Source organism: Harmonia axyridis, chromosome 4, assembly GCF_914767665.1.
Source record: "Harmonia axyridis chromosome 4, icHarAxyr1.1, whole genome shotgun sequence".
Lineage (NCBI taxonomy): Eukaryota > Metazoa > Arthropoda > Insecta > Coleoptera > Coccinellidae > Harmonia > Harmonia axyridis.
The window spans coordinates 41,375,185-41,392,693 of record NC_059504.1 but is presented as its reverse complement, the minus strand read 5'-3'; the positions used below and the strand labels follow the sequence as shown (position 1 = coordinate 41,392,693).

The 17,509-nt window shown below is 36.1% G+C and overlaps 2 protein-coding genes across 2 annotated transcripts in view; one reads left to right on the top strand and one right to left on the bottom strand.

Annotated features, from left to right (window-relative positions):
- Positions 1-5,930, bottom strand: part of LOC123678442 (adenylate kinase isoenzyme 5) — a 39,278-nt gene extending 33,348 nt beyond the window's left edge. The window contains exon 1 of the mRNA XM_045615470.1: positions 5,739-5,930. Coding sequence (XP_045471426.1) covers positions 5,739-5,760 — 22 coding nt within the window. The 5' untranslated portion in view covers positions 5,761-5,930. The remainder of the gene's footprint in view (positions 1-5,738) is intronic.
- Positions 5,931-14,700: 8,770 nt separating this feature from the next.
- LOC123678343 (glutamyl-tRNA(Gln) amidotransferase subunit A, mitochondrial) lies at positions 14,701-17,021 on the top strand. Its single transcript, XM_045615327.1, has 7 exons — positions 14,701-14,851; positions 14,904-15,394; positions 15,518-15,757; positions 15,859-16,006; positions 16,062-16,279; positions 16,433-16,635; positions 16,689-17,021. The coding sequence occupies exons 1-7, from the start codon at positions 14,819-14,821 to the stop codon at positions 16,844-16,846; spliced, it is 1,491 nt and encodes a 496-aa protein (XP_045471283.1). The 5' UTR covers positions 14,701-14,818; the 3' UTR covers positions 16,847-17,021.
- The last annotated feature ends 488 nt before the right edge of the window (positions 17,022-17,509 follow it).

Here is a 17,509-nt window from a genome sequence, read left to right as displayed (position 1 = left end):
GATTGCGCTAACGAGCTATAATTAATGATTTTATGATCGTAACTGGGCGATATTGATAGGGAAGATGTTCATCTTCAACGAGACGGTACTGCGTGGCACACAAGCAACGAAACAATAGCAATTTTTCACGAAAATTTTCTGACCGTGTTATTTCTCGGAGAGGTGATCAAAATTGGTCGCCGATATCTTGTGATTTAACACCTTCTGATATTTTTCTTTGGGGCCATGTGGAAGATAAAGTATATGCCAATGCGCCATAATCGACCTTAAAAATGAAATTCTTGAAGTCATAGAGGATACACAGGCACCATTGTGCGAATTGGTCATGATGGAAAATTTAATGAAAAGGATAAGATGCTTCAATCGTAGCTATGATCGCCATTTCGCTGATTTAGTTTTCCTTCGTTGATGGCATACAATGAAATATACATTCATTGATTTCTCGTAAAATAGAATCATTTTTTTATATCAAAATAAAACCTCTTATTGGAAAACCCTTAAAAACCTGAAAGAGTCAAGTGTCAATTGTTGATAATACCAACTTGATTAGAGCTTCTAATTGGTTGGTTCATTTTATAAGAACGTGACATAGTATATAAAAATATGTTGGCTTTGCCGAAAATATCAGTTTCTCACAATTTTATGAGTTATGTTTTTTCAATGGGAACCTATTTTTTCGATTTTATATCATAACTCAAAAATTTGTGAGAACCTGATTATTCTCTAACTGATGACGCGCAGGAGATCCCAGTAGTTATCGAATTGGAATCACCTTTACAACATGGAATTAATTATCATTCAGATGTGTTTCATTAATATATGGTGATTCAATAAGGGATAATGTATAGAATGAATCTTTTGGATTCTTCATTTAAATCGAGCATAATTCTGTGGTACAAAATCCCTCAATTCAATATAATCTTCGCTATCTCATCTTCTGGCAAGACTTCCGAGTGCACAACATTGTGATAACAACCATCTTTATGTTTGATAGACTGACGTGCAGTTGAAAGGAATCATTTTTAAACTTGCTCATCAAACTAGTGGCCCTCTGAAGAACTTTATTCTTACCAACTATCACCAAGTAAAATACTGGGTTATCTCTATACTACAAAAACAATGATTCTATAGTATTGGTATACCAATTGTAAAAATTCGAAGAGACTGGATCTGGATCAAAGACCGTACATCGTCGGATTGCACGATCGATCAAAAATATTGCTGCTGTGAGCGAAATTGTTGAAGAACATCCAGATTTATCAATTCCTCGGCGCGCAAATCATATGGGCCTCTATTTGGCACGCTAAGGAGTATTCTGCATCTGGAATTGCATCTCCATCCTTATAAGGTACAGTTGACATAAGGACTAAAGCCAGGTTATCATGGAATGGGTAGAACATTGCTAATTGGGTTCTTGACAGCAACGTTTGGAAGACGATTTTAGCATCAAATTTTCTTCAGTGATGAAACACATTTTTCAGTCGGTGATTATATAAACAAGCAAAATTGTACCATATATGGCAGTGAAAATCCTCATGTAACTGCTGAACGACCATTACATCCTCAACACTGTATGTAAAGGGTGTTTTTTTCGAGGTATATAACTTTAAGTTGGCATTACTGTTCAAGATGGCGACAGCTGTCAAGTGATTTATTCTCAGTTTGGTTTGGCAGTTCATCATGAATAGACTCACGCCTGAACAACGCTTGCAAATAGTGCAATTTTATTTCTAAAATTATGGTTCTGTGCGGAATACGTATCGCGTACTACGTCCATTTTATGGCCGACAAAATCGTCCATCAGAGCAGTTAATTCGATTAACAATGGAACGTTTTCGCACCACGTTTACTCTTATTGATAACTCGCATCCCCAGAGAAGCCGTACGGTGCGTACAGAAGAAGCTATTGCTGCTGTAGAGCGTAGCATTGAGGAAGACTCGAATGAGTCTATCCGCATTCGAGCACAGGAATTGTATCTGTGTCCATCCACTTTATGGAAGATTTTGCGGAAGGATCTTGGTTTGCGTGTTTACAAAATCCAACTCGTGCAAGAATTGAAGCCGAACGATCATCAAGTAAGGCGTAGATTCGTCGAATGGGCCCAAAATGAGATTGCCGTTGTTCCCGATTTTCATAAGCGAATTTTGTTTAGCGATGAAGCGCACTTCAGGTTGAATGGCTCCGTCAACAAACAAAATTTCCGCATTTGGAGTGAAGCTAATCCTCAAGTGTATGTCGAAACACCGTTACATCCAGAAAAACTGACTGTTTGGTGCGCTTTATGGGCTGGTGGAATCATTGGTCCGTACTTCTTCAAAAACGATGATGGCCAGAACGTCACAGTCAATGGTGATCGGTATAGAGCCATGACTACTAACTTTTTCATTCCTGACTTGAACAACCATGATGTCCAGGAGCTGTGGTTCCAACAAGACGGCGCAACATGTCACAAAGCTCGTGCCACAATCGATTTATTGAAAGACAACATTCGCCGTGTTACTGCCGATATGCGGCCACAGATGTTGGAAAAAGTCATCGAAAATTGGACGTCCAGATTGGACTACATCCGAGCCAGCCGTGGCGGTTATATGCCAGAAATCCTATTTAAAATGTAATGCCACAAGATTATCTTTCGGATAAATAAAATTCATGTCAATCGAATAATCCATCGTTGTTTAATTGCAATTCAAAGTTCTATAGCTCAAAAAAAAACACCCTTCATAAACAAGCAAAATTGTACCATATAAGGCAGTGAAAATCCTCATGTAACTGCTGAGAGACCATTACATCCTCAACACTGTATGTATGTATGGTGTGCAATTTGCTCTGATGGAGTGATGATTATTACCGATTTTTTTGGTCTGAAATTAATGATCAGGATTGTAAGATATGTGGTTCTAGCAAGATGGTGCAACAAGTCACACAACACGACGCGTTTGGGCTTTATTGCAAGAAAAATTCCCAGATGAGTGTTAAAATTTCGGAACATAGTGTTAAGTCTGGATCGAGATATTGAAGGTTAAGTGACACTACAATTGTTGTTGTTTGAAAAATGGATAAGAGCCAACTTCGAATTTTCTTGTTTTTTTTTATAGAATTCCGTTCATTTTTAATACACACGTTTGCTATTTATTATGAATTCATTACATTGCAATTCTTCAAGTGAAGGGTTGAATCGATTTCAGATCATTATCATAGACCTCATATTTCAAGTAAAAATGTCTGAAGGTGTTAAATCACAAGATCTCGGTGGCTAATTGTGATCACCGCTTTGTGAAACAACATGGCCAGATAAAACTTTCTTGCAATATTGCAATTGTTTCGTTGATTGTGTGGCACGTATCGAAGTCTTGTTTATATTAAACGCCGTCCACATCAATATTTTCCAATTTCGCCCAGAAAAAATCATTGATCATAGCTCGGTAGCAGAATCCATTTACCCCGACAGTTGTTCCAACACTACGCACCAATATTCTCGGTTGTTTTTGAGCGTCGCACATGGTTTTGATTCTTTACATAACTAACTTGTCCCAACAGCTCTTATTTGGAAACTCTTTATAACCCAAAATTAAGTATAGTTGCTTCAAGATACTCTCGAGATTAACTGAACAGAAGTGAATTGTCTGGCAATTCAATAAATTCCAGAAATTCCTCGAAAGTCATCTTTAAAATTTCTGATGAATTCGACCCTTTTTGAGTCTTCATTTTATCTATGAAAAATCGCTTGAATCGCTCATCAAAATGATGTTTTTCCATACACGCATACAAGAAATCAACTTATTACATATCAAGAAAAAATTCTAACTAACACTAATACTTTCCGTTTGTTCAACATAAGTTTTTGACCAAAATCAATTTTAGTTTTCACTATTCTCTACCAAGTTATCACTTAAATATACTTCGCCAATGATTCACACACCTCTAAGAACTGAACTAGGTAAAAGTTCAAGAAGATACAACTACATCAAAACTTCTTGTCCGATTAGGACTTTTTTTTAATGACAAGTTATTTTCTTCTGAACGTTATTGTGTAAACCATATGCGTCTAACAACCTGTATTTTAGACGTACAACTTTGCTTCCGCCGTTATTTTCCGAAATTCGAGGCTTTATTATAAAAACTGGTTATACATTTATGATTCAAAATATTGTCCATCGCTGGCCACTACTTTCTTCCATCTTTCGGGCAACGTACGAATCCCTCGTTGAAAAAACTGATCAAATAACTGGTAAATGCCGGGTGTTACAATTATAGCCTCTTTTTTCAATAACATTAGTAAGACTCTATAGAATGTAACAGTTACATTATCAAGTTTGAATTAAACACACACTTAAACCTGATCTTTTTTCAACATTTTAATTTTTGATTCACTTCATTATTTTTCCTAATGCTCGAAAAACACCATTTCATAACATAACACGACTTTATCGAGAATGAAGATCCAAATTTAACAACGAAAAAACGAAACAAAATAAAGCGAAACAAGTTAAACGATAGTGTCAGTAGCGAGTATTTTCATCTCTGGCACTAATAACTTCTTGGCAACGACGTCTCATACTTAAAATAAGAGACTTTATGCCATTTGAAAACCAAACTCAGCCGTATGTCTTGCAAAGTATTCAAGTTGCGTTCCTTTTGTAATCTTCTTCCAAGAATATCTTAGAGCTTCTCTATGGGATTTAAATCCAGGCTCCGAGCTGGCCATATCGATAGATCTCAAACTTTTGCCTTATAACGGCTGTGTTTTTTTTCGAGGTATATAACTTTAAGTTGGCATTTATGTTCAAGATGGCGACCGATTTAACAGCTGTCAAGTGATTTATTCTCAGTTTGGTTTGGCAATTCATCATGAATAGACTCATGCCTGAACAACGCTTGCAAATAGTGCAATTTTATTTCGAAAATAATGGTTCTGTTAGGAATACGTATAGCGCACTACGTCCATTTTATTTTGTTGCGATGAAGCGCACTTCTGGTTGAATGGCTACGTCAACAAACAAAACTGCCGCATTTGGAGTGAAGCTAATTCTCAAGTGTATGTCGAAACACCGTTACATCCAGAAAAACTGACTCTTTGGTGCGCTTTATGGGCTGGTGGAATCCTTGGTCCGTACTTCTTCAAAAACGATGATGGCCAGAACGTTACAGTGACAAATGATCGGTATAGAGCCATGATTACTAACTTTTTCATTCCTGAATTAAACAACCATGATGTCCAGGAGCTGTTGTTCCAACAAGACGGCGCAACATGTCACACAGCTCGTGCCACAATCGATTTATTGAAAGACACGTTTGGTGACCGCCTAATTTCACGCTTTGGACCTGTGAATTGGCCTCCAAGATCTTGTGATTTAACACCGCTAGACTACTTTCTGTGGGGCTATGTAAAGTCATTGGTCTATGCGGAAAAGCCACAAACCCTTGACCATTTGGAAGACAACATTTGCCGTGTTATTGCCGATATACGGCCACAAATGTTGGAAAAAGTAATCGAAAATTGGACGTCCAGATTGGACTACATCCGAGCCAGCCGTGGCGGTCATATGCCAGAAATCATATTTAAAATGTAATGCCACAAGATTATCTTGCGGATAAATAAAATTCATGTCAATCGAATGATCCAGCGTTGTTTTATTGCAATTTAAAGTTCTATAGCTCTAAAAAAAACACCCTTTATTCAGTGGTGCGTTACTTTATTGGCGAAATATATTTCCTAGCCTAAAAAAATATTTCTTACCAGTGTCCAAGCAGATTCCCATATTACAAAATATATGTGTGGTTAGGCAGAGCTCTTAAGTCACATGGATGCAGACAAAGACGCGGATGTCGCGTCGTGGTTTGCGTGTTTTTCATCGAGATTCAAGCCCGAAAATTTTGAAACGTCCACTTAAGCATACACCCCACACTGCCCACCCGTAAGTTAACTCTCCTCGAAAAAATTCTGCACTTTCGATGACACGTAGGTACATTCATAAAAAATATCGCACAGTACAGTAAGACGGCAACTAAGTCGTATGGTTCCAGTAGACCAACTGGTTATTTTTCAAGTTCCATTGCTAAATAATTAATTGTGAAAGTAGGGACGCACTAGGTTGTCATGGTTATCAAGGGCTGCGTCGTCGCATCAATCTATCGGTGACCGCTGGTTTCGAATCGCAAGAAATCCAAGAGGGTTATGAGATTGTTATCGGACGTATCTATGACAGGAATAGTTTGAGATTTGAATCTGAAATCATTGCAGTGGTGATGTCGTGTCTGTTTTAGATTTTTCGATGCAAACTTGCATAAAGTACACGTGGCTTTTGAGGTTATGTCGTGGAATTTTTTATTGTAAAAATATCCACTTTCAATCGTTGAATATCCCTGATTTAACGAGATCTAATTTTTCCTTTACAGAACAAGACACTGACGTGATGTCACTGCATATGAAAGAAAGATCGGTCTTGGCTCCACATCAGTACTTCCTCATTTTTTTTAATATACTGTTTGAATTTTTAATGATTTTAAAAAATTTTGACATTCCACAAAATATTTTGATTACTTATATCATAAAGAGTTTTCTGATAATTTTGTTATTAAAAAAATGGGTTTATCTTGAGACAATCAATAGATGTAAAGGGTGTTTTTTTTTAGAGCTATAGAACTTTAAATTGCAATAAAACAATGATGGAATATTCGATTGACATAAATTTTATTGATCCGCATTAAATATGATTTCTGCATATGACCGCCACGGCTGGCTCGGATATAGTCCAATCTGGACGTCCAATTTTCGATGACTTTTTCCAACATTTGTGGCCGTATATCGGCAGTAACATGGCGAATGTTGTCTTTCAAATGGTCAAGGGTTTGTGGCGTATCCGCATAGACCAATGACTTTACAAAGCACAACAGAATGTAGTCTAGCGGTGTTAAATCACAAGATCTTTGAGGCCAATTCACAGGTCCAAAACGTGAAATTAGGCGGTCACCAAACGTGTCTTTCAACAAATCGATTGTGACACAAGCTGTGTGACATGTTGCGCCGTCTTGTTGGAACCACAGCTCCTGGACATCATGGTTGTTCAATTCAGGAATGAAAAAGTTAGTAATCATGGCTCTATACCGATCACCATTGACTGTAACGTTCTGGCCATCATCGTTTTTGAAGAAGTACGGACCAATGATTCCACCAGCCCATAAAGCGCACCAAACAGTCAGTTTTTCTGGATGTAACGGTGTTTCGACATACACTTGAGGATTAGCTTCACTTCAAATGCGGTAGTTTTGTTTGTTGACGTAGCCATTCAATCAGAAGTGCACTTTATCGCTAAACAAAATTCGCTTATGAAAATCGGGAACAACGGCAATCTCATTTTGGGCCCATTCGACGAATCTACGTCTTACTTGGTGATCGTTTGACTTCAATTCTTGCACGAGTTGGATTTTGTAAGCACGCAAATCAAGATCCTTCCTCAAAATCTCCCATAAAGTGGATGGACACAGATCCAATTCCTGTGCTCGATGGCGGATAGACTCATTCAGGTCTTCCTCAATGCTACGCTCTACAGCAGCAATAGCTTCTTCTGTACATAATAAGCCTGGATTTTTGTTAACACTACAGGTTACAGCAGCAGTTCTCAGTTCTTTTTTTAACGACACATGGTTTGGATTCCCTACGTCACTAACTTGTCCAACACCTTCAATTTTTTCACCGGTTTAACTATTGTCGTGATACGGCGTCTCTGGCGATGCGAGTTATCAATAAGAGTAAACGTGGTGCAAAAACGTTCCATGGTTAATCGAATTATCTGCTCTGATGGACGATTTTGTCGACGATAAAATGGACCTAGTTCGCGATACGTATTCCGCACAGAATCATTATTTTCGAAATAAAATTGCACTATTTGCAAGCGTTATTCAGGCGTGCCAGTAATGCCAACTTAAAGTTATATACCTCGAAAAAAAACACCCGTTATATAAAGAGGAAGGTATGCCATTAACTATGTCGGCTAAATGGCAGCCATATCTACGTTTGCAGCACCATTTCCATCTGTAAGCTCTCGAATCCATTGTGGAGCATTGGCATAAACCTTATCTTTCGCGTGGCCCCAAATAAAAAAGTCTAAAGATGATAAATCACAAGATCTCAGAGGCAAATAGTGGGAACTTCTTCGAGAAATATATCGGCCAGGTAACTTTTCAAAATTCGATTCTTTCGTCGTTTGTTTGGTAGGAAGAACCATCTTGTTAAAAATAAACGTCTGCCACATCAATATCTTTCAATTCCATTAAATGGTATATTATTTCATGAGGAGAAGTGTAACTTTTCATGTCGAGTTTGCGTTTATACTTGAAAGGCGAGCTATGAAAAGCAACTTCTTCGAATTAAATATGTAATTTTTTTGAACGTTTTGACATTCATGAAAATCTGGAGATCCAAATCTAAATAAGATTTATATTAATGATTGTTATACTCAGGGCTGGCATGAGCAATTTTGGCACCTGAAGCAAAGAATTTTTTCGGCGCCCCTGCTGGAAAAGCATCAATAACAACATGACTTTCCCATAACCAATTCAATCTTGTAGAAATTTTCCATATGTTGAATGTATAAGCATTGGCTTCCAAATACATAATTCGAAAACGAAGGTAGTGTTGTTTTTTGTCTTTGTGAAAACTGTCGTTTCTGTGTTATAACAATAAAATAAAAATAATATTTATTTAGCACTTGGCTAGTATAAAAATGGAAAATTGACATAATTATTTACATTCCTCTTAAGTGGCTAAACAATTTTCTACGGAATGTACTTGAAGATGGGGCACTTTTTATTTCCTCTGTTTCACCCCTAACGCCAGCCCTGGTTATAATTGATTGATCAATGGAAAATTTGTCCAGTTACGGTTTTCATGCTGAATTAATTTTGACAGACTTGAAGTATAATAGTTGATAGATTGCTAGGCAACATTTTTCACTCTGGCGGACGGAAAAGTAATTCATCTTTAACATTTTAGTACTATTCACTCTAGCTGAGAAAAAGTAGAACTTTTCGATGATCTTGTCAGTCAAAATATGACATTGTTATTGGACGTTTGAAAAATAGTTATTTATGCAACAAGTGCAAAAAGTGAAAGTTTATGCAACTCATGCATTTTTTCTACGTTCATGCAAAAAGCAAAAAATGATTTATTGAGGTGCGGCACTAGGTGTAGGAAAATGAAAAGCGGAACTTGAATACTTTATTATTAATATCGATTTGTATTGAAACAGGAACTAATACGCTACGAACAATTTAACTCAAACTTTATTTTTACCCTTAATGTTGAAAGTGAATGAACAATTGGTGCAATTTTCAATATGAATATTTCGTAGTGAAGTACTTTTTAAATCCACTTCTTGATTTGTTACTGCTGTAAACGTACTAGTACTTATTGGTAACTGTACATCGTTATTTCCTTCAGGCTGAAATATTTGTTTGTCATGATGACAGCACGTTGAAGTAGAATGACAGATGAGTGCAATAAAAACTTTATTGCACTATTGCAATAAAGAACTTGTTTTTCCACTAAATATAGTTCAATTAAGTTTTGTTTTTTGCATGAATGTAGAAAAAATATATTAATCACCATCAGCGAACGTACATACTTTGTAATGTCATTTTTGGAATGCCAAATTCCCAAGATCGACGAGAAATCGATAAGCCAGGGTTTTTGTTAACACTACAGGTTACAGCAGCAAGATTCTCAGTTCAAGTCACTAACTTGTCCAACAGCTTCAATTTTTCCACCGAAAACTGTGATTGCAAAATTTTTACCCTTTTTGTAGTGAATTTTAACAATTTCAATGAATTGTTGAAACGTGTATTGTTACATGTTTAATAATAGCGTGACGTTGTTACATGTTCAATAATAGCGGGCTATTCAAAATTAATCAAACCTCTTATTGGAAAACCCTTGACTATTCGAATCAAAACTGGGAGTTCAGTAGACAATAATTCACAATATTTAACTTAACTTCTTATTTCATTTTTCCTAGATAGCGGGCTATACAAAATTAAATCTCTTATTGGAAAACCCTTTACTATTCGCATCAAGACATGGAGTTCGGTAGACAGTTTTCAACTTGTTGAATGTAACATGACAATTTTTTATGTGTGAAATCTTCACTATCTTATCACGTAAATGAAAACAATAAACCAGCAAAAAATAATTTTTGTTCGGTATTCGAAGTTAATCTGTTTTCAGCGAATAACGACAGTTGTAATATTGAGACTATTTCGTGGAGAATGCCGGGACAACCAATTTCTCAATTTGGACGAACCACCATATTGCGCAACATTAGAATATGTATGTAGAGTCCAGTTATTGTTTCCTGTAAATAATTGAGATGGTCAACCAGCTTGGCTTGGAGACCTATTAATTTCTTCAAGTGTCGAGGGCATGACAGTTTCAATGAATTTACAGGGAACGAATTGTTATTGTGCATATAATGTAAAAAGGATGTGTTATTCTTCGAGGTGTCGCAGATATGTCATGGAGTTGTAAATCTTGAAGAGATTTACTGGGGGGTTGTGAAAATTCGAAGACAATACGGTCTACGGTCGTACCAGATGTGTCACATCTGTGTATCAGGTTCTAGTCCTTCGAGAATATTCGATTTCCAGGAATCCGCGAAGATCTTTGAGGGCGGTACGGCAAAATTCTTATTGGACTAGGGGATGGTACTTTCCCTGAGGGTGTGTTCAAGCCGAGAGAAGGGAGGTCGATATTCGAGACAGGGTAAGTTCCAATCGGCAGAGAGCACAGTTCAACTTAAGCCGAAGACGAGTCAAGTTCGGTCGGTCAACTTAAGACGTAAGACGAAAAGACGGTTCGCGGACTAAATTAAGACGAGTTAGAGACGAGACGACTGAAAACTGGAAGTACGACGAAGACGTGATAAACGAAGACGTTTCGAGTAATCAACAAACGAGTTAAAGACGAAATGCAGTACCGTAGTGAGAAACTTGTAATTAAGACGTTATGAGGATCTTCTCAATACTGAGTTTGTACTGTATAAGTGTGGCTTTGTAAATAGATGTAAATAATTGAAAAGAGTTTAATTATTACAAATTCAACAAAGTCACGGAGAAAAAGACGAAAGGCCAGGTAATCGAATCATACCTCTAGACGATCGATTAACCAAGCCTACATGTACAATTCCACGGACTTCAGTAAGACGCATAGTGGCCCATTTCCTGGAAACCGGAAGCGTTGCCCGGAGACCGGTGGCTGGTCGACCCAGAGTAACATCTGCAAGGGAAGACCCATTATATCGCAAATTTCACTCGAAGGAAGCGAATGGTATCTGTAACAGCCCTTAGAAGTCATTTTTTGAGGACCTATAGACGGATAGTCTCAACCAGTACCATAAAGAGACGGTTGCATTCCTCAAATTCAAGGGCAAGAAGAACTCTAAGAATACCTCGTCTATAACCTGGACGTAGAGATACCCGTCGACAATGGGCAGAACACCACCAAGACTGTTCCTCTGTGAGATTACTTAAGGAGAGCAATATCCAATCGCCAAAACTCACCTTCAACTTTTCAGGAATTGAGTTTAGCCCTTCAGGAAGAATGGAACGATATGCCTGAAAATTTCATTAATGACTGATCCGTGGGATGCCTAGACGTATTGAGCAGTTGATTGAAAGAAGAGGTGGTAATACGGACTATTGAATTTGGAGTAACTTTAATTAATCAAATATAAATAATCAAAAAATTTAGTTTTTTCTTATTTTTCCTATTTTGTCTCATTTTGCATGAAGCAAAGGGTAACAAACGAAGATTTTCTATAAAATAGAAATAGAGGAAAATATTCATCTCATTTCCAGAACATAGATTGTTTATTTCTTGAGAAACCTTATGGGGGCCAAGACTATTGAGGATGGTTGCATATGAAAACAATAAAATTAAATTCATTGATCTTCTGTGAAGCAGAGATTCACTTTAATTTATTTCACTCAAAAAATAGGTTTATCTATCAATGATTCTAAAATCATATTTGGCAAAAAATCATAGTGATTTTTAAGTTAATCAATTCATCGTTGCCCTTCATTTTGAAAACCAATACTCGTGAAGTAGATGCTGTGTAACAAATGAGTCTGTGAAAAATTTCAAGCATTTCAAGCGAAATATAGTTTTCTCAATTGACTGTTTTCAAATTTTAAACTGAAAGTCTCAAACCATTGGGTTCGGCCTGTTCTGCAGAATGTTTTGAACAGCTAATTTGCGCAATTGGCCTATCAGTAGATACAATAATTTTTTCAAATTATCGAATACTGCCTATACTAATATCGAGGTCAATATGTGTCCAAAACTTATAGTTGGCACCAATTTAATCACAAATTATGATTGATTAGGCTATAAATAATTTAGAGAATTCAAACAGAATTCCAATTAAACCTTCGAACATACCTTTTGAGGTCTATCATTACATCGGACCTGAATTCGTAGAAGTTAAATAATTAAAAATCTTCTCCAAGTATAACCAAAACGTGTAATTTTATTTCAAATCAACTGGAGGTTTGAGATATTCATAAATTCGTGTTCAGAAATAAAGTGATATTGGCCGTGGAATGGATTATTCATGGAGAATTGGTCTCTGGAAGGCAGAAGGAAACGTTGTTTAAAAAACGAGGCAACATATAATCAATGACCACTTACGATTCTATATACTTAATTCTTAAATGGAGCGTTTTTGGGTAATGAAAATTTCATATCGTTGAAAAAATATTTCAAACTCTGCCACAATGTTCATAAAATCATTATGCATATGAAGTAGGAACAATGAATGTAAAAAGCTTATAAAATAACGTTCATATGTTTTTAGAAAAATGAATTAAAATATTATGCATCAAACTTAATAAAAAATTTATATTTTACCTGAACCATAAAAAAGCGGACCTTAAGTTGAGAAAGAGTAAATCAACCTTCTTTTGGCTTTTCGAAACCAATGAACGATTTCGATTTCCATAGGCAGTGACGGATCAATCGGTACGCTTAGTACGCTGAAGTGTAGGACCCAGAGGTCCACAGGGGCCCCTGATCGATTCAACTTTTCTTCAGAATGAAAATTTGTCCTGCAAGTGAAAATGAGGAATAATGAAATAAGAAAAAGTTTAACGTATAAATTGCCACAATCACACGAAACGCAACCAGACCCAGAGCAAAAATTCAGCTGCTAGTAAAAAAATTACATCTAATCAAATAGGTTCCGCATCTGCATGTTTTCTCCTATTATATTTATCTGTCCGCAATACATTTTGAGTTTTGATGAATTTGAGTTGTTCATTTCCTCTCTCATGAAAATTTTTCAGCTGATTGTTAATATACTGCTGTGATAAATAAAAAAAATCAGCTAGCAGTAAGTCGAGGGAAACCTGGTCAGCTGATGCATTTAAATAGGCAATAGATGCATCCCCTTAACTTCTACGTAATAACTTTCAAAGTATCAGCTGACGGTTTTTCCACCAAGATACAGCCAGCTGACATATATATTTATCCATAGTTGCATATAAGCTATCATCCGGTAAATTTTTGTTTGAGAGAAAATCATTGAAAATATAATTTTTTTTTCCATGTTTGTAGCACCAGCTGACGTATAATACACTATGCTATAGCCAGCTGATTGTATTTTTTCGTCTAGTTATTGGGTTAGCTACAATTTGACAAATTTCCAGTTGGGAGGAAATGACTGAATGTATATTCTTTTCTTCGTCTTTGGGAGGCTGCCGCCGCTCTACCCCCCAGCCGAGTCGTAGCTGACGTTCACGAGGCTTTTTATTCTTATTATCTGATGCAGTATCCCATTAACACATGAACCTTTGAGTTTTTACCCAAGGTATTGCATATTGCTGAAATTGTCATCAGAAAAGCTATCGAATGATGCAATAATATACTGGCTGTGCCATTTGATAGCAAACTCTTTCGTGAATCCAGAAATTAGCTTTCATTTAAACACCCTTTTTTCACCTCAAAAGAGCAGCACATGTGAAGATTTCCCTCTATATAGTGCCTTACCTTCCAGAACCCCGACAGATCAATTACTCCTTATTTGTCTTGTTGCAGCTGAAAATATAGTGAATTCAAGACCGCTTACATATCAACATACCAATTCAGATAGTGAAACAACAAAAGCTATAACACCAAATCATCTTCTTATTGGCTCCTCTAATGGCGACAAACTACTAGGTCAAATGGATGATGATGATTATGCTGTTTCGGGCTTTCGACCCTCATCAGTACGGTGAAAAAGTGTTAGATGAGCAACACTTGAAGAAAAACAACAAACAAACGGAGTCCACAAGTGTTGCTCATCTAACACTTTTTCACCGTACTGATGAGGGCCGAAAGCCCGAAACCCGTGTCTACGGTTAGCGCTTCTCCTGAGGGCATGTCCAATATTCTTTTTCCTTGTTTTGTAATTTGACCCTCGATAACCTTTCCACATACAATAAATCCACTCTTGACCAATCCAACCGCCAAATCATATTCTTAATTCTTCTAGCCTCTGGGTTTCCAGCCTTGCGGAATTTCTGGCAATTGACACACAAAAGGTTTGACTGAAGAAAATAGCAAATTATCCTATCCTCTTGCCATAAATAAATATTGGCCCACATTCAAACGCAGCATAATATTGGAAAAGAAGAAGAAGAGGTTACCTATCTTGGAGCATGATTAACATATTCTATGCTATGCAAAAAATAAACAACCCTGTTAATTCTAACCTAAAAATCTGACAAGATTTGAGATTTGAACTCATACATAACTTATAAATAGATATATATTCATCAAACAAAATGGACAAAATACTATCAAAGAACATCAAGACTGTAATATTTTTCAATAGCTTATATCCCCTATACTCACTGAATGATTTTGAAGGTTTCCAAAGCACTATTATATGGAAAATTTGCACCTCAAGATTTGGTGAAATCCACTTTAAAACAAATAGATAACACAAAAGATTTCAATGCATTTATAACTATAACCGATAAAATAGCTAGAGAATCTGCTGAGAAATCATCTATTTTATATCAGAATAAAAAAGCAAGATCACAATTGGAGGGAATTCCTATTGCCATCAAAGATAATTTCTGCACCAAAGATGTCAAAACAACATGTGGTTCGAGAATGTTAGAACATTTTATTCCGCCTTATAATGCTACTGTGTGTCAAAGATTATTCGATGCTGGTGCAGTACTTGTTGGAAAAACTAATTTGGATGAATTTGCCATGGGATCAGGAACAGTAGATTCAATATTTGGTGTGACAAAAAATTTATGGGGTACTAGCTGCAACTCAACAGACTTTCATATAGCAGGAGGTAGTAGTGGTGGAAGTGCCGTAGCAGTTGCATCAGGAAGCTGCTATGGGTAAGATTTCAACATTTGTAGTTTTTTTGGGATTTATATTATATAACATCAAATTATTTATTTCTGTAGTAGATACTCAGCATAAAGTCATTGTGAATTCGAACATATGAAATTTGTTTTCAGTGCTTTTGGATCTGACACTGGTGGGTCAACACGAAACCCTGCTTCATATTGCGGATTAGTAGGATTAAAACCAACATATGGACTGATTTCTAGATTAGGGCTAATTCCTTTGGTGAATTCGATGGATGTCCCAGGAATATTAACAAGAACCGTTGATGATTGTGTGACTTTACTTAATATTACTGCTGGTCCAGATCCCCAAGATTCCACTTGTGTGTCAAAACCATTTAATAAAATAAGGTAAATGTTGATTACCATATATATTTCATGATAATTTGCATGTTTCTAGAAATAAATAAATACATTTTTAATTCTCTAAAAAATTTGTATTAATTTCTCAGAATTCCACCTGCTGAGCAGCTATCTATCAAAAACTTGAAAATTGGAGTACCTAAAGAATACGCTTGTGAATACCTGGATGATGAAGTCCTAGAAACCTGGAAGGAAGTTGCCTCACTCCTTGAGAATGCAGGAGCAATTGTTACAGAGGTAGAAAATTGGAAGGACACTCAAACATGATTCGAACTAAACTAAATTTTTAAAGGTTGATATGCCTCATACTGAACTAAGCATTGCATGCTATTCCATCTTGAATCAGTGTGAAGTAGCGAGCAATATGGCGAGATATGATGGTGTTCAATACGGTTATCGAGAAAATGAAGAATCATCTACTGAGAAATTGTATGCAAAATCAAGAAGCACGGGTTTCAACTCTGTAGTTAAACATAGAATACTAACAGGAAATTATTTTCTTTTAACCAGGTAAATGAACTGCCTTTTTTTTTAAATATATTGAAGCAAAAATCTGCATGTGCGATTTTGTGAAATGAAGAAACAAGTACAAATTTGAATGAGCATGTACTTCACATTGGTGTTTTTTTTTTAATTTTTTGATTATTGATTCCATGTTTTCAGAAACTATGAGAAGTATTTCATGAAAGCTATGAAGTTAAGAAGATTGATAGCAACAGATTTTGACCATGCTTTTGAGCAAGTTCAAATGTTACTTACACCAACCACATTGACCCCAGCACCTCTCTATAGTGATTTTATAAAGAAATCTAATAGTGAACAATGCAGTCAGCAAGACTACTGTACTCAACCAGCAAATATGGCGGGTAAAACTTTCGAACTACAATTAATTAAACATTTTAAATCACCTTTTTTATAGGAATACCAGCTGTATCTATACCAATCAAATTATCTAGAAAAAAGCTTCCCATTGGTCTACAATTGTTAGGAAGAAATTTCAGTGAACCGACATTATTAGCATTAGGGAAATTTATTGAAAATCAAGTGCTTTTTCCTCACTTCGTGGAGAAGATATGAGTGGTTTCTTGTACTCCAAAAACTTGTGCTCCCAATGCATGCCAACTAAATCTAATTATAAAAGTTGAATATAAATATATTCATTTAAGTATTCTCATGCATGAAAAAAGTACCGATCGCAGGTAAAGATATTGTTTATTAATAAGTTTCTAATAAAATGTTGACATGAAATTAATGTTGCAGTCAAAAATTCTTTCTGTCCTTTTTTTTCCTGTGCACAGAGTGAGATACAGTTTCAAATAATAAATATAATATAAATATATAGAATTGCAAAATTATCAATAATTATAATGGATAATGGCAAATGATCCTAGCAGTGGATGAGGAAAATCATATGAAGTATCGAGAATATCTCTAAAATCCAATAAGGTTGGTCCCTTCAAAAGTCGCCAGTTTTATTTTAAACTTTTTGTGAATGGGTACACCAGTATTTCAGACAGGTTACACTGATTCAATGAGTTGTCGTGACCAATCAGAAGCCTATTTCCGTCATGTGAAGTATTGACAGTGGCGTACCCAAGGGGGGGGATATATCCCCCCCCCTCAGAAGGAATATGCATTATATGTAACAACCTTATATATCACAATCTTATTATGAGTAAGCAAAATTCTTTGGAAAACTTCTTCAAAAAAAGGAAAAATTGAAATTTTTTTTTCTTTATC

Bases quoted from the DNA above. Each gene is read 5' to 3' on its own strand.
- LOC123678343 (XM_045615327.1), top strand. From the start codon at position 14,819: ATGGACAAAATACTATCAAAGAACATCAAGACT. The intron at 15,758-15,858 runs GTAAATGTTGAT...TTAATTTCTCAG, and splicing joins AAACCATTTAATAAAATAAG to AATTCCACCTGCTGAGCAGC. The intron at 16,007-16,061 runs GTAGAAAATTGG...AAATTTTTAAAG, and splicing joins CAGGAGCAATTGTTACAGAG to GTTGATATGCCTCATACTGA.